General features: G+C 49.9%; 1 protein-coding gene across 3 annotated transcripts in view; it reads left to right on the top strand.

The window, feature by feature from the left end:
- Window positions 1–21248, top strand: part of PXYLP1 (2-phosphoxylose phosphatase 1) — a 66515-nt gene that overhangs the window by 40004 nt on the left and 5263 nt on the right. For all 3 annotated transcript variants that reach the window (XM_058551954.1, XM_058551949.1, XM_058551944.1), the window contains 3 exons: window positions 9849–10007; window positions 10809–10935; window positions 19835–19974. In XM_058551954.1, coding sequence (XP_058407937.1) covers window positions 9849–10007; window positions 10809–10935; window positions 19835–19974 — 426 coding nt within the window. The remainder of the gene's footprint in view (window positions 1–9848; window positions 10008–10808; window positions 10936–19834; window positions 19975–21248) is intronic.

Genomic DNA, 21248 nt, shown 5'->3' with positions numbered 1-21248 from the left:
TAGAGTTAAATATCTGTAGGTAAAAAAAAATTTGTAGATAAGTGGCAAAATTAAGTCTGAAAGTGAGCTTTCATCACAACATCTTAAGCTTATGTTGTAGTCATGGTGGAGGGGGCGACAGTATCACGTAGCAGGCCCTTCCCCGAGCTCAAAATGGGCACAGTTATGTCTGTGGGTCATTTCCAGTTTTCTTCCACGATGAGGACATTGTTCTTTCTCTCTCCTCCCTCATTCCTCCTCTCCCCTCCCTCCCTCTCTCTTCCTTCCTTCCTCCCCTCCTTCCTTCCTTCTTTCCTTCCTTACTTTTTAGCTTCTGATCTTACAGAAGTTCCCCTAACAATAGACGAGCAGATAGCAATGTACATTCACAATGTTTGTTGCAGCCTGGCTTACAATAGAATTGGGAAGGCCACCACAGTGTCCAACAGTACACACTCCTGCATCCGTTAGACCCTGATTACAGAGACCTGTCTGTGTTGACCTGGAGGTTGTCCTTCATATATTAACTAAAAGGACATAGGGTACTCTTATATGGGGATACTTGTGTGTGTGTCGACTCTGCAGTATTGATAAGAAGGGGACTCTCCCATTTTAGAGGAGGGGAAACTATGGTTAGTTAGTAAACCTAGAAAGTGGCAGTGAAAGTAGGCAGTGAATTCAGGAGAGTGTCTGCAGGTGCCATGACTGTGTGAGGAGCAAGACGAGAGGAGAGAAAGCGGCAGGATGACTGTGTTGGAGTAACCACTGAATGGAGGTGAGCCGGGGCACGGTGGGTGTAGCCCAAGTGGAGTCTGCTGCCAACTCTGCTGTCCAACGCCCTGTTGTCTTGGCAACAGGGCTCCTGCCCTAAGTTGATGACATTAAAAAAAACAAGAAAGTCCACCTTGAAGTGAAGTAAGTGGTAATCAGAGCGGAGCCCTGTGATGTGAAGGCAGCCCCGCCCCCACCGTGGGGGAAGGGGGTGGAGGGGGCAGTCTGTGCAGCTGCTCGGGACTGAGGGCTGGAGGGCAGCATCTGACCCTGAATAAGAGGGTGAAGTCAGGTGTGCACACAGAGAGCTCTGGGACCCTCTCACTGTCCTCCCGCCAGTGTGGCCACGGTGCGCTGTGCCTCGCTGGGACCCAGCAGAGCCAGGCTGCCCCCAGTGGGAGGGACAGGGAGTGGGCCATCACATGTGGCCCTCTCTTTGATGTATCTGGCTCAGGCTCCAGCAACACCTCTTACCTCCCTCCCTGTTTAACTGTGTCCTCTGAGGGGCTGGACCCCACTGGCCAGGGGTCTGCCTCTAGGGAACCTGGAACCCAGCCAGAGCTCTGCCTCTCCCCAGCCAGGTATCTACCAGAGGATGGGATGGCCGGTCTTCACAAGGTCCAGCTACCTGAGGGTGCAGGCCTGTCCCTCAGCCGCATTGTCTCTCTCACTGAGGTGGCCTCCCCAAAGCTCTCCTGCCCACCTGGCTGGCTCTTCCTTTTCACCCTTTCCACAGAAGGCAGACGACTGGCCGCCTTCCTGGGCAGTTGGTTTGGTGGCCTCAATGGGGTGTAGACCTTTGAGACACAGAAAACTTAGTCGTTCCTCTTGGGGGAGGGGGAAAAATGTCCTTGAGCCATGGTGACTCTGTCACCATTCCCACCAGAGCAGGGACAGAAGCACAGGTTTAGCCTCCTGCAGGACATCCAGCCACATATATACACTAAAATGTCCACTGTGGGTTTCTCTGGGTGGTAAGATTATGGGTGATTTTCACTTCTTTTTATACCTTAGTGTTGAATGGCTATTTTAGGATGAACACATGTTTATATGAATTGTAAAGATTCCTTTTCATTTTGAAAAAAGAAAAATCTTGAGGGTGTTGAAATTGGAAACCTGTTTCCAGGTATATGGGTTCTTAGCCTGAGTCCACGGATGTCTGCATTGTCTCATGTGGTTTCTGGGGTCCTGTGAACCCCCGGAAACCAAATTCAGAGCTTCTGTATGCAGTCCTTTTTTAGGGGTGAGGATCAGTAGCTTTTGTCAGATTCTCAGAGGTGAGGCAGGGGGCACCCAGGCCCTGCGATGGTTGAGGACGGCTAAGGTTCTTTTCATAGTTCTTTTGGGGGCCTGACCTGGACGTCTCTCTGATTTCTAGTTTCTGTCATGATTTGGGGTCCTTGGTGCTTGCATCGTCTAATCCAAAGGGCCCTGTTAGGTCGAGGCCAGTTATCAGTGGCCCCTGAGGAGTGTGAGGTTTCCTGGCCCCTCTGGGAGGCCGCAGCTGGGCTCAAGCTCAGGCCACAGCGGGACCCCTGCCCCTGCGCTCTGGCAGTCCAGTGGGCTTAGGTCTCAGTGGCAGATGTCAGAGGGAGGGTCCGGCAGGGAGGAGATAAGAGCTTGGGAGCAGCCTGGGGCAGGAGCTGAGCCCCCAGCCCTGTGAGTCACCCCTGCTGTGGTTCACTGGCTCCCTAAATAGGACCAGGCTGATCACTGGCACCAAAAGCACCTACTGGATTTTACCTCACAGTGATTCACTTGAGGCAACGAGGATGAGGAGTGAAGAATGGTTAAAGATGAGGATAACAGGAAGGGTTGGTGTTGTGTTGTGGCCCAAAGTGGATGGATCAGAAAGGGAACTGTGGATTCAGCTGTGTGATCAGTCTTGTCTATGTAGAACCAAGTCTCTCAAAGTGTACAAATGGGGACTTGATTTTTTACATTACAACTGTAAACGTGACTTCTACCCTGCCTTTAAAAGCAAATGACCGGAGGCAAATAACAAAACTGTGGGCTCTGGTGTTGTGGTTTTGGTTTATATTTGAGAATTGCGCACAGACGTTTTTATATTCAATGCAGGGTTGAGGCAGAATGGGCGTTTAAGACAACTTAGTGGATTGAGGAGCACTAAGGGAATTGCGGGAATTGCCTGTAAGAACAAATCATTATTCTTTGGCAGGCCAGTGAAAGAGACTTCGAGAGCCTTTTGGATGTTGGGAGGAAGAATTGGGAGAAATCAGATGACAGGACTAGGATTAGTTTATGAGAAGCCACCATCGTGGATAAGCTGAATCTATGTAAGGGAGTCAATAAAGCTGCTAAATTTGGGGTGGTCGAGAGGGGAAGGGCGACTGGGTCATTGAGCTTCTGTGGAAGGCGTGGGCACAGGGTCAGCATCCCTTCCTGATCCCCAGGTGAAAGGAGCACTTTTTAAGAGCCTGTAAGGAATAAGAATAATCACCTCAAGGGGAAGTACCACTTCCTGATCCCTTTAACATTCCAGGCACTTCATGGTCTGTCACAGGTGATGTCTAAGTCATCCTCACCACCGCCCTGTTACAAGTATCATCATCTTCATTTTACAGATGAAGGAAATGAGCCATAGCAAGGCAGGAATACCTGCCCAAGGTCACGCAGCTAGGAAGTAACAGAGCCAGGACTTGAAGCCTGGTCTTTGTGACTCTGTGGCCCCCAGCCCCATGCCACCTCCTTGCATTCAGAACCATGGACAACCGTGGCAGCAGAGGTGACTGAGGACAGACTTTAGTGGCACAGGAAAAGAGGAGTCCTAAGGAAGAGCTGACTATAGCCCTAGGGAGGTGACCAGCCCAGGGCTGAGGTCCCGACAAGGGTGAGGCAGGCTCTGCAGCTCGGAGGGTAAAAAGCAGATGGTGGGCCACACCTTTGCTGGCGCATTCAGTGCTGTGACCTGTGGGCGGCAGAGCCCAGAGCAGTGGAGGCAGAGCTGAGCCAACACTTGAGCTCCATCATGCCCATCTGCACTGGGATACCTGTGGATCCCGGACACCTAACTTGAATCTCCTGGGATGTCAGTGTAATCAGAGGAAGAGCTGACAACTAAAAACGCATGTGCAGGTACAGCGAGAGGCAGCCCAGAGCCGAGGGCAGGGACGACAGGAGGCGGGGGTGCAGAGGCCGCCTGACTCCCTGTGAAAGTGACTCTTTCACGTGGGGAAGCCTCTCTTTCCTGGAAAGGGCCTTTATTGGCATGATTGGCTAGTGTCAGGTACCCGTCCCTGGAGCAGTCAGCTTGACGTGGACGGGGTCCTGGAGGTGCAGCATGACAACCCCCACTACACCACATGGGGTTGGCGTGGGGAGGAGCCACTCCACAGGAGGAAAGGACGGGCAGTGATCTGACCCAGGATGGGGCCCCCACAGGGTTCTATCAAAGTCGATCCTTAGGCACCTGTAAAGGGCTTGCATACAGCAGGTTCTTAAGGTTGGAGATGGTGGAAGGAGGCCAGTATGCATTTTGTTTTAGATTTTTGTCCTCTGCCCTGGGATGGAGCCCCGATATGGGGAGATGAGCTAGAGAGCATGGACATTAGATTAGTGCCCTGGGGGAAAGGCATTGGCCTGTCTTTGTGCAGGTCAAAGTGACTCTCAGGTCATGGGCTGGCTGCAGACACCTGGCTGTAACATCACCTCCTGACTCTGTGGATCACCGAGTTTGTGGAAGTAACTAGGGTGGCCTGAGGCCCAAGGCCATACAGGGGCTTGTGGCCTAGGAGCCTGTGCTGATAAGTTATGCTCTGACCCTGACCTGGGCCCTTTCTCTGCTCTGTTCCATGGGGACCGTCAGTAGAATAAACAAAAACTAAAGGAAGCAAATCGTCAAAACCTCTCCCTGCAGACATGTTCAGTATTGGCTCCTGGGCCAAGTCTTGGTGATAGGGCGTATTTTGCCCGAAGCTGTTATTGACCCCTCTTGTGGTGACTTCCCAGTATCTCCTTTATATCCAAGTCTTTACTACACCATTCCTGCACCTGCACCCCCAAACCAACGACCAGGGTGTGCAGAGGCCAGTTCCCCCTTAAGGCCCATATGCTTTCTGCTCCCCTTTTCTTCTTTAATATCTCACCACCCTCCTCAACAGGATTGTAAGCTCCAGGAGGCAGAGACCTTCTCTTATTCTCTGGAGAGTTCCCAGCAGATGCTCAATCAGTGTTGGATGGCTGGATGCAAGAAGCATCAATACCAGAACTGGGAGGTTAGCAGGCCTGGCTTACAGGCTGCGGAACCCTGGGCGAGTCCCTTGCCGAGCCTCTGCCTGAGCTCCATTGCCTGGCTGGTGGCTACTCTTCCCAGGGTGAGGTCCAAAGCCTGAAGAAGCAGTGCGGGCCAGTTTGGCTTGTATCCTAGTCACAGCTACAGGAACGTTTGCTAATAACTTACAAGGAGTCATCCTCTGTGCCTTGGGGAGGGTAGAGTGGGGAGATGGGAGGGGCCTACGTGGAACAATGCCTGATTGTTACTCGTGATTCTAAGAAGTTTGCTAGTTGCTTTTACCAGTGAGGGGGCCCAAGGAACTTCCTTAGAGGTAATGTTCTCAGCCTCTTCTTTGACATTGAGAGCCAACTTTATAAAGGAGGTTATAGATGTGCCGACAGGATGGAAGTGATTGCAGATGAGATGTGCAGGTAAAGCAGCCATGCATGAGAGAGACTCGTGTCCACAGGAGGCGTATGGAAATCTCCTCTGCTTGGAAATCACACCTCGGGGAAATTGCTTGCTGGTTGGGACCGTTAATTATCAGTAAAAGAGATCTCCTATTTTGTTATTCATGTGGGCCATGGTGGTACAGTAGCCCCAGGGCACTCACCTAGATTCATGGGGTTTTTACACTTATACAATGATGCTGCTTATCTGTTTGCCTGCCCACTGTCCCTTCTGATGCCTACACAGTCCCTTTTCGTTGCCTGATGACATCTGAACTGCTGTCATCTGCTTGGGGTCAGCGGATTTTTAATTGTCCCACAGGGCAGCTGGAGGAGCTGGGGACCTGGGTGAGGCCTGCCAGGAGAAGCACTGGAGCCCCAGGCCCCGTATTTTGAGTCTGCCCCCCAGCCCCCGAGTCTGCCCCTCAGCCCCCTTTGTCCAAGTGAACCAGGCAAGCCCGGGAGAGCTGATGTGGCAAGTCATGCAGGACAGAGGCAGCCTCCAGCCTGGGGTCTCAGGCTCCTTCGCAGCTGACCTCTCCCAGGGCTCCCTGCATGTCAGCCCTGGTGGAGCTGCCTGGACCAGGCCTCAAAGGGTATCTTGAGCCAGCTTGCTGCCTCTTGCCTGCTGTTTGCCCATGCTACACTGCCCTCTCTCATCCTCCTCTCCTCTTCCCCACGTAGCCAGCTTCACTTCAGCCTTTCAGGCCCAGCCTGGGTGTCTTCTTCAGGAAGCCTGCTTGGATGATCCTCACCTCCCAGGCTGGTCAGAAAACCTTCTCCCTTAGTGCTCCCATAGTGAGGATTCAGTGAGATATTTCATCAAAAGCATGGAGCACAGTGCCTGGCTCAGAGCAGACCTTGTTCAACGAGCATTTATGGAGGGCCCGCCCTATGCTGGGGGGCGGGGGAGTATAAACATGAACGAGACATGGTTCCGGCCCTCCAGATGTTTGGGGTGGTGGGTTGACAAATTGTGGGCACCCCTGCTTACGTATACTGCATTGTGAGCCAGGATGGCATCGAGAACCAGATGGGCTCATAGAAGAGGGATGTTGAAACTGGGGATTCAGGGTGGGCTTCCTGGAGGGGTGACCCTTGGGATCAGTTATGCAGTTGGCCAGATTTGGAGAACAGAGATGGAGTGCGGGTAGAGTTGCCAGCAAAGGGAGGAGCATGAGTGAGAAACATCCTGGGGAGTAGAGGTGGCTCTAAGAGTTCAGGACAATGAGAACCAAGTCAAGCGCAGGGATGCTGGGAGATGGAGCGGTGGGGGAGGTCTCAGCCATGGCTTCTGTGCATCAGAACCTCCCCTGAATGTCCAATCTCTGGGGGCCCCCTCGAAGGGCCCCATGTCAACTGACCCTGCGTCCTGTTGACTCAGGAAGGTGTGAACAGCACAGGGTAATCTCAACAGCTGTGGGCGAGGCTGACAGGCCCAGCAGCCAGAGGAAGCAGCAATAAATCTTTCTGGATGGAAGGTCCCTGATTATCACCCAGTCTTTATCTGTGGCTTTCAAACCACTGCTTCCTTGAGTCATAGGTGGGTCATTTGGACCCAACTACCAGTTCCTGTCTTAGTCCACTGGGCTGCTTAACAAAAATACCATAAACTGGGTGGCTTATAAACAACAGAAATTGATTTCTTTCAGTTCTGGAGGATGGGAAGTCCAAGATCAAAGCACCAGCAGATTCAGTGTCTGGTGAAGACCCTCTTCTTAGGCATCTTTTTGCTGTAACCTCAGATGATGGAAATGGGGAGGGGGCTCTTTGGGGTCTCTTTCATAAGAGCACTAATTCCATTCGTTAGGGCTCCACCTACATGACCTAATCACCTCCTAGAGGCCCCACCTCCAAATGCCATCACTTTGGGGGGTAGGGTTTCAACCTGTGAATTCTGAGGGGACACAGACGTTCAGTCTATAGCAGTTCCCAAGTGGCAGCCCCAACAGCCCTTACTCCCTGTGCTTACAGATAAACCAGCAAACCCATGCCCCTTGGTCCCTGTGTCACTCATGTTATCATGTCTCCTTAGCTTCACTTGTCCCTGGCCCAGCCTCAAAGGGAGTGTGCCCACAGGCATGGCCAAGGGGCCAGAATCTGGTACCATTTCACAGAAGAGCAGAGTCAAGGACTGAGGGGTGCTGCATAGCCAGAAGAGTGGGGTCATTAAGATGCTGCTTTAGGACACCTACTTTTCCTCATTCCCTTACTCCGGCACAAATCCCCCGTAGTAAATTACCTCTGACACCTGAGCCGTGTGTTAGCAGTTCTGGCCCCTTCCAGCTGCTAGGAAGAAAGTGCTCGAGGACCAACCAAAGGGCTAATTTTGAGTTGGTGAAGGGCCAACTCTGTAGCTCTGTGATTGTTGTTTTAACACAACTAACACGAGTAATGAATGAAAATATTCTAGTAGTAAAAAAAGTGTATCTAGGCATTATAGAAAGATACATATATTTTTATATATACAGGATATATGTAACATACGCTTACTGTACATATGTATATACGTGTGTGTGTATAAAACAACAGACATTTATAGAAAAACAAAAGTAAAAATAATGTCTTCACCCCATCCCACTCATTGCCCAGAAGACACCACTGCTGTGTTGTGATGGATGTCCTTGTAGACGTTTTTCTGTGTATTTACATGATAAACAAATGCCTGTATATTCATACATTTATCGTTTGTTTTTTCTTTCCACAAAGAGGATTATATAAACATCCAGTGACTTGGTTTATTCACTTCACTTCATTTATCTTTGATTCTTTTCCATTCTTTTTAACTGTGGCAGAATATTCCACAGTATGGATGTAACATTCTGTTCTGCTAATGATGGATATTTAGGTTGTTTTCCTTTTTTGTTATTACAAACAGCACTGCAGTGAATCTCTTTGGCCATTCATCTTTGTGGTTTGAATTGATATCTTTGTCGAATAGGTTCCAAGATGCAGAATAATGAGATCAGGGATAAAGCACATATAAGATTTTGGGGGCTACTGCCAAATACTCCTTCCAAAAGGTCGTTCCAGTTCCCACTCTCTCCTGCAGTGTGTGGAAGTGTAGGTTTCACACTTTTGCTGGGAGTGATATTATTATTAAAACATGATTTTCCAGTCTGATGGGGGGAATCATATGCTATTGTTGTTTTATTTTGTGTTTCAGCTATTATTGTGTAGGGGGTTCCAGAAAATCTGCGATGCTACAAAGAGGTTTCCCATACATGGAAAGATTGGGGACCACTGACCCAGAAGATTGACTTACATCTGCTTATAAATAATTGATAAAGTGTATTAACCAGGACTCATTTGGTTGAAAGTAACTGAAATCCAACTGAAACTAGCTTACGCAAGAAAAGGACTTTCTCAATTTACATAACTGGGACACCTAAGGGAGGTTCTGGCTTCAGCCACAGCTGGACCCAGGGCCTCAAAAGACAGATGTCCTCAGGTCTTTCTTTCTCTCTTTCTCTGATTAACTCTCTTCATTTGTTGGTCTGGCTTGTCTCTACTTAGCATCTTTCTCTTCCACTGCAGACAGAGGGTGACCATGGAGGGACAGATGGCTGGGGCAGCCCCAAGTTTCCATTCTTAGAGATCAGCATACAGAATTCTAGTGTCTGTACAGCTCCTCTCTCCAGTCATTTGTCCACCCCCAGCCAGGGGACAGGGACGTTGTGATTGACGGTGGTTCAATCAGAACCACATGGGGAGGGGAATGAGTGGTTCACCAACAGAAAGAGGGGGTCCAGATGGACAGACATAGCAGACTGCAGGGCCCACATGTGACATCCTGGAGACTGTTGGGGAGAAGCTGCCTGGAGGCAGAGGGGTGAGCTGGAGATGGGGTTCCATCCACCACCTACCCCTTGGGCAGCTGCCTCAGCCTCACTGTGGGTCCGTGGCTTTCTTCTCTGTAAAGTGGCCTCATGAGGATTAATGAGTCATGCCTGTGGTTGGGCTCCGGGGGCCACAAAGTGTGAAGCAGATGATATCAAATGAGACATGTCAGACACCATATCTCACACTTGGTAGGTGCTCAGTAGGTGGTGGTTTTCTTCCTTAGTATTTACTAGAATTCGGAGGGTTTTAGGAACGAGGTGATCAGGTTGCATGGTGTTGGTGTGTACATTCTTTCCCACGGTGAGCGAGGCCCCTTTCTCTGGGGTGCCCTGCCCGGTGTTGCATGATAATTGTTGGTGAGGAGAGGGCGATGGTGTCGAGAAAGAGACGGGGCCCGGTGGGGCTCAGGAAACAGTTCTTGAATGGGAAGCTGACTTCTTGCTACACTCAAGTCCACCCTGATTCTGAGGGAGAGAGTAGCTAGTCAAAGTGGAGACCCAGCTGCACACTGGGCCCCTCCAGCTGGTTCCCCATGGCTACATGTGTCGTGACCTGCTCTGCTTTCCTGGCAGTCCACCTGATCCCGGTGTCAACAGCTAAGAATGGAGTGAGCAGCAGGAGTCGAAAGAGAATCCTGCCCGACCCGGTGACGGAGCCCCCGGTGACAGACCCCATCTACGAAGCTCGTCTGTACTGCAACATTCCTAGCGTGGCCGAGCGCAGCATGGAAGGTAGGCCTGGCTGCGTTGCCTGACTTGGTACCCAGACGCACCCCGCTCTGGGGCTTGGTTCTTCAAGCAGCACCGCACAGTGGTGAGGAGCTGGGCGGCCAGGGCTCCAGCCCTGCGGTTGCCACTAGGCCGTGCCCTTGGGTGAGTTCCCGAGCCAGCTCCTCACTGTGAAATGGAAGTGACTAGCATCACCTACTCCCTGGGCTCGGGGGATTAAGTGCCTGCGGGGAGCAGCACGCGGCTCGTGAGAAGCCCTCCACCAGTGTTTGCCGTTATCATGATTTTTAGTGAGACATCAGCAAGATGGACAGGTGGCCCTGGCAGGCCCTAGGGCATCACCCCAGCCATCCCCTTTTCCGGGCCAGCTCTCTCGGGACTTAGTACGTCCACAGGATGCCCTGCTGGCGTCTTGCAGTGACGGTGTGGGAAAATAGAATTTCTGCGTTGAGTATTGCTTTTTTGAAAGAGAGTGATGAGAGAGAATGATGCTGAATATTTATCTGTTTGTCTCTGCCTTGTTTCCTGAGAGCTCGGAAGCGGAAGTCACTGTTTCCAGCATTTCTGTGGGCCTCCCCTATTCTGTGGATGGGAGTGAGGCCACATGAATAGTCTTGCTCCCACTTCACTAAGCTCCAGCCCCCAGAGCCTCTCATGGACCACTGCGCTGCCTTGTGAGGCTGTTCAAGGGCCCCCCACCCAGCACGGCAGCCATCCACCGTGGTCAGCCCTCCCCACTTCTGCGCAGTGAGAAGGGTTGACACTTGCCGAGTGATGACCAGACGGTGTGCTTCTCTCTCACAGGTCATGCTCCGCATCATTTTAAGCTGGTCTCGGTGCATGTGTTCATTCGACATGGGGACAGGTACCCGCTGTATGTCATTCCCAAAACGAAGCGACCAGAAATTGACTGCACTCTGGTGGCTAACAGGTAAATTGCACTTCTTCTAAAAGTCATTTTCAAGAATCTGTATCTCTGTCCAGATCAAGATGCTGACTGGAGAGTCAGTGGATGGGGGAGTGAACTGCACTGGCTGAGTGAGTACTGTTTGCCAGGAGTCTGATCTTCAGAACAATCTTGCATGTTAATGCCGTTAATTTCACAGTTGAGAAGACAGAGGCCCAGAGAGGTGAGGACACGTGTGTAAGGCCACACAGCAGATAAACTAAGATTTGAGCCCAGGCCCATCTGAGGCTCACTCTCCCACTCTGCTGTCGTTCACTTTGAGAAACAGCTAGGACACAAGGCAGTGAGCACTGGGTTAGGAGTCCTCAGACCCTGGCTTGGCAGTTCCAGTCAGGGCAGCAGGTAAGTCCCTTAGTCTCTCTGAGCCTCAGCCTTCTATTTCTAAAATGGGGATGACGATGCTGACCACACAGGGTTGGGGTGAGGCATAAGTGAGATGACAGAGGGGAATATGCACTATCAGTTGCAAAGCCACATAAACGTGAGATATTACTTCGACCTTTTAATTTTTCACGGGAGTAGAGACAGCCTGCTCTTGGTTGAGAGCCCTTAGGATGAAAAATAATTGAAAAGAGAGTGGAAATTGTGCATATGGAAATGGAATGGCTCTAAAATTAGAGGCACAGTTAGCAATAAGATGATGGGCCAGGCCTCAGCAGATGTGTCTGTGGGCACATAGCCTCCCGAGCAGAGTTCACTGAATGAGGAGAGGGGACAGAGGGAAGACGTTACTGAGATGGAATGCTTCTGGGTGCCAGCCCGCCCTGGGCAGGGCCAGCCTGCGGGAACCACAGATTGCCTCCCTGCAGCCGGGGCTGTTCTTTCAAAGTGGACTGCAGTGTGAGCCCCAGAGTTTCAGGTTAACTCTTTGCATCTCAGCCTTCTCATTGTCCAGTCTTGTGGGGAAGATTAAGCGAACCATTTCATGTAAACATCATGAAATGCTATGTGACTATAGGCCTTCATACACTTTTTCATTTCCTGCTGGAGGTCCCGAAGCTCGTGGCCTGGGTGTTTGTGGCTCTTTTCCATGTTTAGCAAGCACGGATGTGGGTCCTAGTGTCTCGTGGGTTGGACAACTCCCCGGGCCGAGTCCACCCCTTGTCAGAGTGCCGTGCAGACACTGGCTTTCTTCCCCCAGTCTCTAGCCTTCTGTGCCAGCCTCCCTGCTGGGACCCTCTGCCCCTGCCATACCCCCTTCTTGCCAGCCTTGCACCCCTTCAGGCCTTTGTACCTGCCGTCTGGCTTGCTTGGCCCCCATCCCTGCTTGGCCCACTCCTACAGCTGCTCCAAGGCCCCCTGGGATGCTGCCTCCTCTGGGAACCTCTCCTGGTGTGTTAGGATGAGTTCTCCCGCTTGTAGCACTGCCGCTGCCCCACTCAAACAAAAGGGGGATGTATGGGAAAGGTGGCAGAACAAAATAGTTAATGGCCTTTGGACTGGCCTTAGGCCTAGGGCAAGGGTGGAGGCCACTTGCTGTGCTGGGAATTTAACCCTTTAGTTTCTGGATCATGGGGATGGGCTGGAGCACCCAGGTGGCAGGAGGGCACAGGGTCGGGTGCAGGGAGGGCAGCCCGGGGAAGTGGCTTTGCTCCCTCAGGTGCAGCAGAGTTTCAGTGTGTTAACAACTGGCACAGTCCTGTCATTGCACACTGGCTTGGACATCTGCCCTTTGAACAGCCTGGGCACAGATGGGCAGCTAGGCCTCTTGAATTGGCCAGGCCCAGGGCAGCCTCCAGGTCTTTGTGGACAGGACCATGCCTCAGCCCTGGCAGCTCACAGCTTCTGCTCCCCTTTCTCTAGCTGGCTTCACATTCTCTAAGGTGAATTTGACTGACTCAGCTCAGACCAGGGTTCTGCCCCCAGACCAGTCAGCTGTTGCAGGAAAGTCCCTGGGCACCGCGAGGCCTCTGGGGGCCACCCTGGCTGTTCTCAGAGAAGGGGCCCATTGGGCAGAACCACCTGGCAGCATGCAGGGCCACCTCTGTACACCTTGGTACTTTGCAGCTTGTCCTCCCAGCATCACTGTCTCTGCCCTCCCTGCACCACTGCTCCTCAAGGGCACTGGGTCTTCCTCCTTTCTGAATCACTAGTGCCCAGCCAGAGCCTGGCATAAAGTAGTTGTTGGACTAGGTTGGTTGCAGAATGAATTCAGGACCTCAGTGAGATCACAAGTCATGGTTGCCTATCGTGTATTCCTATCATGTGCCTCGTAGTAAATTGGAGCCTCAGCCGTGGGATCCTCTGAGGCCTTTGTACCCTGTGTGATGTAGGGCAAATCACTTCACCTCTGAGTCTCAGTACTCTGTTCTGGAATGTGGGGATAGTATGTATCTCCCTTGTAACATCCTTGTGAAGTCTAAGGTGGTGGAGTAAAGCACTGAGCCTGGTCCACGCTGAGAGCTTGGTAAGTGGTGACGTGTCATTTGCCGCAGCAGCCTGGAGGTCTTCGGGGGCGCAGCCTCTGTCCTCTCTGAGTGGTCATGGTCACTAGGCCAGGCCAGGTCCCAGGGCCCTTCTTTCTGTCACAGTGGTGGCAGGATCCACTGACAGGCCCGTTTCTGGAGCTCCTACCTGAGAGGCACAGTCCCTGGGGACCGGCCGCCCTGGCTGCCTCTGCTCTCGTTTCCCCAGGCCTTGATCCCTTGGCCTAGTTTTATCTTACTGAACATTCTGTATTTTTAGGAGCTACTTAAAATTCTTTGTAGAAAGCGGGTGGAATATGCATGTTTAATTAATGTCATTTAACGAATTCCATCTTCAAAAGCAAGAAAAGTTGCCTTCTGATTATAAACATGCACTTCGAGTAAGAGTGAGCAGGACTCCCAGCCAAGGGGATCCACCTGGGGCCTCTGAATCCCCTGGGACTGTGGGATCCGGTCACCAACAGTGCCTGCTGCCTTCCCAGCTGCTAGTTCAGGTTCAGGAACTATTCATTTTTATGGCCTCCTAAAAGGCGGTGAGTCCTGGAGCGTGCCCATTGCTCTAGTCCAGTGAACTGGAGCCTCTGGGCCCGCAGGTAGGGGTGTGCGAGCTGAATCAGCAGAAGCCGGATGTATGTACGGGTCGGTTGCCCCAGTGTCTACCTTCACGATGACACGTTCCATGGCTTTCAAAGTCTTTGTGGTGGAAGCTGCCTCTTCGTGACTGCCACGTGCCTCATGACAAAGATGCTATTGTAACCCTCATAGGACTATGTTTAGCTAGCAGTAAGGTTATTACCCATTGATATGCCGTGTTTAGTAAATGCTTTTTTGCATTCATGAATATAAATCAGATACTATTTTCTACATTCAAGGAAGAAAAGAATATTCACTTCAATCAGCATTTATTCAATAAATTTTATTTTTAAACACCTATCATGTGCCAGGTTCTGTCACATGCGCCTGGCTCATGTACCAGGAGGTGGCATATGAGCAGGCACCTCAATGAAGTGAAGGAGCCAGCCCTGTGAAGCTCTGGGGGAAGAGTGTTTCAGGCGGAGGGAACAGCAAGTGCAAAGAGCCTGAGGCCGGAAGAGCTGGGCACGTATGAGTAACAATAACACCAGTATGTGGTTGGGCTGGAGGAGTGAGGGGGAGAGAGTGGGCTTCTAAGGATTTACAGAAGGAAGGCTGTTCCTGCCTTCAGGGGCCGCCTCACCCTGGAGGGACAGACCTGGTGCCTGGAGCGTGGTGAAGCCCTCAGTGACTGGTAGCCAGCACTGGTGGCGGCAGCAGCAGCAGCGTTAGAGGAACAAGTGGAAGAAGAGCAGGAAGTAGACGTGGAAGTAGTTTGGGTACTGCATTTGGGGGCATGAGCCAGAAGGGGGCAGCCTGTCTCAGTCTGGGGCGGGGAGGGCAAGTGGGGTGGTAGATGAGGGAAGGCCGCTGGGAGAAAGGGACCTACAGGGTGTGCAGGAACAAGTCAGGTGGCAGCTGATGATAAACCATACTGGGGGCAGTGAGACCTACCTGTGCAGAGGTGTGGGGAGGTGGACAGCTCAATCCACAGGCTTGAGCATGGAGCGGAGAGATGGGTAGGGACTAGGTCACCTGATGCTTTGAATGCCCAGCTAGGAGTGTGGACTCCAAGCACGAAGGCAGCGAGGAACTGGGGAGTGAAGGGACAAAATTATGAAGATCTCTGGCCGCCATGATGTGGAGGATGGATTGGAGGCTGGTGGTGGTGTTTACATTATTATGGGGATAGCGATCCAGAAGAAAGACTGCACACGGAGTCAGAGCCCAAGTCCTTAGAGCAACCTGCAAGGCCTCCTGTGCTCACCCCTGACCCGTGGGACCTCACCAGCTGCCCTTCTCGCCCTCACTCACTGCTTCAGCCACATTCTCCTTGCTCTCCTTCCCGCACACAGGCCACTGCCGTGTCAGGGCTTTTGCACTGACTGTGTCCTCTTTCCAGGTGGCTGTTCCCCGCGTAGCTTTATGGCCAGTTCTCTCACCTCCTACAAGTCTTTGCTCAAATGTCACCATCTCAGTGAGACTGCTCAGAACACTCCAGTTAAAATTACAGTGGACTTCTCCTTCCGTCCAGGTCTCCCAGGTCCTCCTTACCTGCTCTTTTTGATAAACGCATCAACATTTCCTAGCATCTCTTACTTTCTGTTACCTTACGCACACACACAGACACACACACACGTATATGTTCGTTGTATGTTGTTGTCTGTTTCCCCAGGCTAGAGTATAAGCTCCTGAGGGCAGTGGTGTTCATTTGTTTTGGTTCAATGATGCTGTATCCCAAGTGCCTAGGACAGTGCCTGGCATGTGGGAGGAACACGATAAATATTTGTTGAATGAATAAATGATGGAGGGTGGAACTCAGGGAGTGGCAGCAGAGACGGCAGCAGGTTGTCTGAGAGAAAGTTACAAGGTGGGATCGATAAGCCTAGGTGACAGTTTGGGTGGGAGTACGAGAGAAAGAGGGGACAGTGCCGGATTTCTGAATGGGCGTCTGGCCGGGGGTGGTGCCCCTCCCCGGAGTAGAGGGGAGGAAGGGAGGGAGGTTATGAGGACAGGTCTCCGTGCTAAGTTTGAGCTATCATCAGACATCCAAGTGATAATTTCTAGAAGGTGGTGTGTGCCATGTAGTTGCGGGCACAGGAGCATTGTCTTGCTGGGAGGTAGAGGCTGCTTTGAGAGTTCAGCATGCAGATGGCAGGGGAAGCTGTGGGCCTGAATGGGGTCACAGACAGAGCCCGCAGAGTGAGGGAAATGCTGGGAAACACCAGCCTGTAACCGCACAGAGAGAAAGCACGGTCCCAGGAGGAGATGGTGACGCTGCAAACAGGGAGGCGGCGGGAGGGGCAGTTAATAACGTCAAGTAAGGCAAAAGGCCCAGAAAGCTAAAGACTGAGAGGAGTATACTGAGTTTATCTTTTTAGAATTTCATTTTATTAATAATATAAAATAATAAATTCTTTAACACAAATTGTAAAAATCTTTGGTATGAACTCATTCCAGTGTCCAGCCATGAAAGCTTTTCTGAATTCTGATAACAGTGCCACTGGTCTTATACCTCTTCTCTGCTTGTCTTAATGTTCTGTGCAGAACTCAGTAATTGCTCAGATTATAGCTAAAGCACAGTAAATTTCTCATGGGGGTGTAGATTAGCCTTGGGGTTCTGTCTCAGGTTTCGTGGCATAAATAGGTATGAATGATGCATATAAAAATGTAAATAAGAACTCTGAAGTGAATGGCTTGAAGACTTAAGATAATAGCACTTTTGATTCTTTCAATTTCAATGGGAAAGCAGATTTCCAATGAGGCTACAATAACATGAATTTTTCCTGAAGAAAAATCTGTCCTCACAGATATAATCATTTCTATGTTAGTTGGGGTAAGCCTGGGCTTTTGTGACAAAGAGACTCAAGAATACATTGCCTTAAATAACAAAGAAGTCTGTCTCTTCCTTGTGTGAAGCTCTGAGATGAGAGTTCCAGGTCTTATGACTTGGCTTCACCTGGTCCTTGAGGGCCCAGGTTCCTTCCAGGTTGTTGCTCCCACCACACCCTAGAGATGTCTCCATGATTGACCCTGCGTTGCTGCCATGCCTGGATGGTGGCCAGCGGGAAGGAAGAGAGTGTGAAGGAGGCACGCCCCATGGTCTAAAAGCCTAAACCTGGAAGTGGCATACATCCTTCCATTCCATTCGCAAATACTTGGTCATGTGGCTCTGCCTAACCACTAGGACCTCAGAAATGGGATCTAATCTAGTTCCCAAGAAGAGAACAGACATTAGTGTACAACTGTTAAAGAAAAACCAGAGCCAGAGAGTAGTTAAAGCAGTAAAAACAGATTTTATTCAGGAACTAATGCAGTAGGGGAAAAGAGACTTCAGTATAGAACTGGGCTTGATTCCAAATACAGCATGGACAAGTGGGAACTTGTTATAGCCAAGGAGCAGGGTGGGGGCTAGTGGATGGAAAATTACTCAGAGGAGACACCAGGGGTGAGGGGGGATTCTGGCTAAACTGACTTGACAGGATTCTTGCTGAAGTCAGGCCTGGTTGATCAGACACCACCTGGGGGTGAGGAATTTGATCAGATATCGAGGCTGATCAGATATCAAGAGTGGGAGATTCTGGCAAAACCAACTTAGCAGAAATTTTGCTAAAACTGGGCATTGCAAAGAAGAAGTCCAAAGGACATGAAAGTCCAAAGGAAGAGGGTTCAGAGGAGCCAAACTAAAGTCTGGTCAAAAAAGGGTCTTTGTCACAATTAGTAGTCTCACCCACGAAGGCCTTTATTTTTAATATTTCCATCAAAATCTGATTTTTTAATAAACACTTTGGGGACTTGCCATCTTCATTGCTGCAGATTATGGGACGCTTGGACTTTTCCTGAGGCGTGTAAGGATGGGGCACTTCCCAGTTGAATTCATTCACGTGTGTTTTGGGGGTATCTACCATGTGCTGGGTACCCTCTCGGTTCCAGGGATGGAGTATTGGACCAGGCAGGCAGGACCTGGTCATTCAGATCCAGGACACACCGAGGACTTGGGGTACTTGGTTCTCTTCCTGTGAAAAAGATCCAGCCATTTATTATCTCTTCTGTAAGTGAAGTTTTTCTTCTATGAATCTTTATCTTTCTATACCAAAAACAAGTTTTCATGAACACAGTTAGGTATTAACACATCACTAAGCAGTCAGATGCCCTGAAAACCCAGGACGTCTCTGCAAACACTTTCAGTTGTGAAATTTCATTTCTAAAGTTGGCAGCAAAGCTTTCTCAGATCTTTAAAAATCACCAACTTGAAATAATGGCCTGGAGCAGAACATTTGACTCCTGTTGATGGACAGCCTTTGTTTATGTGGATTCATATTGGCAACGTCATTATCAGTCTGGAAATTTTATTTCCCAGTTTGCAAATATTTATGTGTTTTAGCCTCAAGAAAAATAACATACCCTCTGTTTTTATGGAAGAACATAAAAATCACCCTGAGGCAATCCAGGGTGACTTATTATACTATACTGTGTATCCGGATTAGCAGTCTCTAATTTTAAAACATATTTTTTAAAAGATGGATTTATTTTTTTAGCTTTATGTTTTTAAAAGATAATAAACCCATTTCAGCAGCCATTTTAAAAGCATTGCCACAGTTAATTGGGCTTTCAGACAGCAAGGGTCTGCCATCAGCACAATCTATCTTTCCTTCTTTTCATGCTGATTTAGTTTAATTGGGAACTACTCTATCTGTCCACTTCTGTTCCGCTGGAAAATGTATATACTTTCATAGGCCATTTCATTATTCAGAGAAAATGTGTATATATTCATAGGTCATTTCATTATTCAGGGAAATTGTATATTAGTGACTAGAAAGATAAATTAAATTTTGACTTACCACATGTACTTCATAGCAGAAATATAATGTCAGATCTCATAAACAAACTTTTTTAGCTATTCATTACCACCCCACATGAAATGAGATACTGTATGTGCAAAATGCATAGTGAAATGTAGAGAGCTGTAGAGACCTTGGTTAATTTAATCAGTTAATTTTCTTCAAAAGATATTTTCCAGCGGTCAGATAAGTTAAGGATTAGGGGTTGCCCAGGTGAAGGTTGGGGTAGGTTTTCTAGGAGGAAGGGACAGCATGTGGAGAGTTGGAAGCGTGAAAGAACCGGGCGTTGGGGGAACAAAAGGCGGTTGGCTGCGTGTGGCCAGAGCACAGCCTTAGAGTAGAGAGGGCCAGGGGCCCTGAGCCTCAGAATGAGGTGGGGCCAGAACAGACTGACAGGATGTGCATGGCTACTTCCAGAAAGTGGCAATGTGGAATAGCAGTGACGAGTTGAGGTTGCCTTTTAAGTCGGTCTCTCTGGCTGTGGAGAAGGCTGGATTGGACTGCAGGTGGACCTGGGGGGAGCCCATGTCATCCAGACAGAAGCTGCCTGAGCCATAAGCCAGGCAGTAGCTGCAGGGCTGCAGGGGAGAGGGGTGGAGAAGCCCCAGGAGGACACGTCTGCAGGACTGGAGGCAGGTGGCATGTGTAGGGGCAGGGGAGGGAGAAATGGAGGAGGACTCCCAGCCTAGCTTGGTGGCGGTCAGAGGCCTGGAGAGGGAGACAGGAGGGGCGCAGGTTGGGGACCGGGTGGTGGAGGGCAGAGCTGACTTCCACAGTACCAAGAGTGATGGGCACTTCAGCAGGGGTTCGGGGCTCAGGCTGGCCTTACGGAGCCAGGATTTGATGTGTAGGTGTTCAGTGGCTGAGTCATCATGAAATTGAAATTTAAAAGTGATTGAGCCAGTACCTATTATTGTGGGTGAGGAGGGGCACGGCACACTTGGGGTTTTGCTTGCTGAAGTTGAAACCGCTTGGCCTGTTTTGGAGCACACTGACCACTAGTTCTCTGTGTTGTCTCTTTAGGAAACCGTATCACCCTAAACTGGAAGCTTTCGTTAGTCACATGTCAAAAGGACCTGGAGCTTCTTTCGAGAGCCCCCTACACTCCCTGCCTCTTTACCCCAACCACCCGCTGTGCGAGATGGGTGAGCTCACGCAGACAGGTACGTGTGGCTGTCCTTCACTGACTTACCTCCCGCCCGCTCCTCCATCTGGCACACATCTGGAGTGGAGACTCCTGGGCAGGGCGCTCGCTGTGGGCTCACAGGGGTGAATACGGACCAGCCCCGCAAGTGGATCTGAGCCCAGCAGGGTATCTATTAAACATCCGATTTCTAAAAATTAAAAATAACCTTTTTTCTTATTACAAAAGCGATATATGTTCATGGAGGAAAAATTAGGAAAGACAAGCAAAAGGAAGAAAAATTTAAAGCCCGCGTAACCCCACCAAAGAAATCAGGAATCTTTCTTCCTGTGTTAATGCATGCACGCACACATGCGCACGTGCACAGTGGTATCTTACTAAACACACTATTTTGTAACCCACTCTTTCACTTAACGATATATCGTGACAATCTTTCCCTATCAATAAATAGTCATCAACAACATCATTTCTGATGGCTACATATTATTCCACTATGGGCGGGTCCTACTTCATGTCACCAATCCCATGTTCGTAGATACTTCAAACGAAACACCTGATAGGGTCTCAGGGAGAAAAACATGTGGCAGATCCCCACTGAGCATGGGGTAGTGTGGCTGAGCGTGCCCCTCACAGAAGCCCATCTTTCCGTCTGCAGCCCTGTTCATACCATTGTGCAGCCAGGTCACTGTCAGGGTAGGTGGGTGAGTTAACTGTGGGGTCACTTTTGTTAGGAAGAGAAGGAACTGGTGGTGGGAAGGTTCCAGCATCCTACTTCTTCCTCTCGGGACCTCATCAGCCTTTTTGGAAGAATTGGGAGGATCGATTGCCCATGTTCTGCTTTCTTGTTCCACCAGCATCTAAGGACTTCAGCTTTGATGGAAGGAAGGTCTCTGTCCTAGAGTTGCCCTGTTGGGTTTCGCCATGTTTTAAAAGCCATTATTATTGGGGTGAATGATAGTGAGTGACAGAGTGGGGCAAGCTGAAGGCTCTGCAGGACTAGCCTTGAATAAGGAGTTTTGTCAGAAGCTTTTGATAATTAGTTCCACATGCACAAACTCCACATTAGTTTAAAACAGGAGTTCTTGTCCTACCAGATCCAGCATCCCTCTTATTAGCACGTATTTTGTGGTGCTTGCTTAACTATCCTGAAATGAAATTCAAATATAATATAACCTTTCCGTATCTGTAATTTAAAAAAAAAAACTGTTATATTGGGCACCCTAACTGTAATATAAAGGAGAAACAAAAGGATGCTATTTATTATGTTATAATATGTATAATATTATATTTTAA

This window comes from Diceros bicornis, chromosome 2 (genome assembly GCF_020826845.1).
Source record: "Diceros bicornis minor isolate mBicDic1 chromosome 2, mDicBic1.mat.cur, whole genome shotgun sequence".
Classification (NCBI taxonomy): Eukaryota; Metazoa; Chordata; class Mammalia; order Perissodactyla; family Rhinocerotidae; genus Diceros; species Diceros bicornis.
This window is presented reverse-complemented; position numbering and strand designations above follow the sequence as displayed.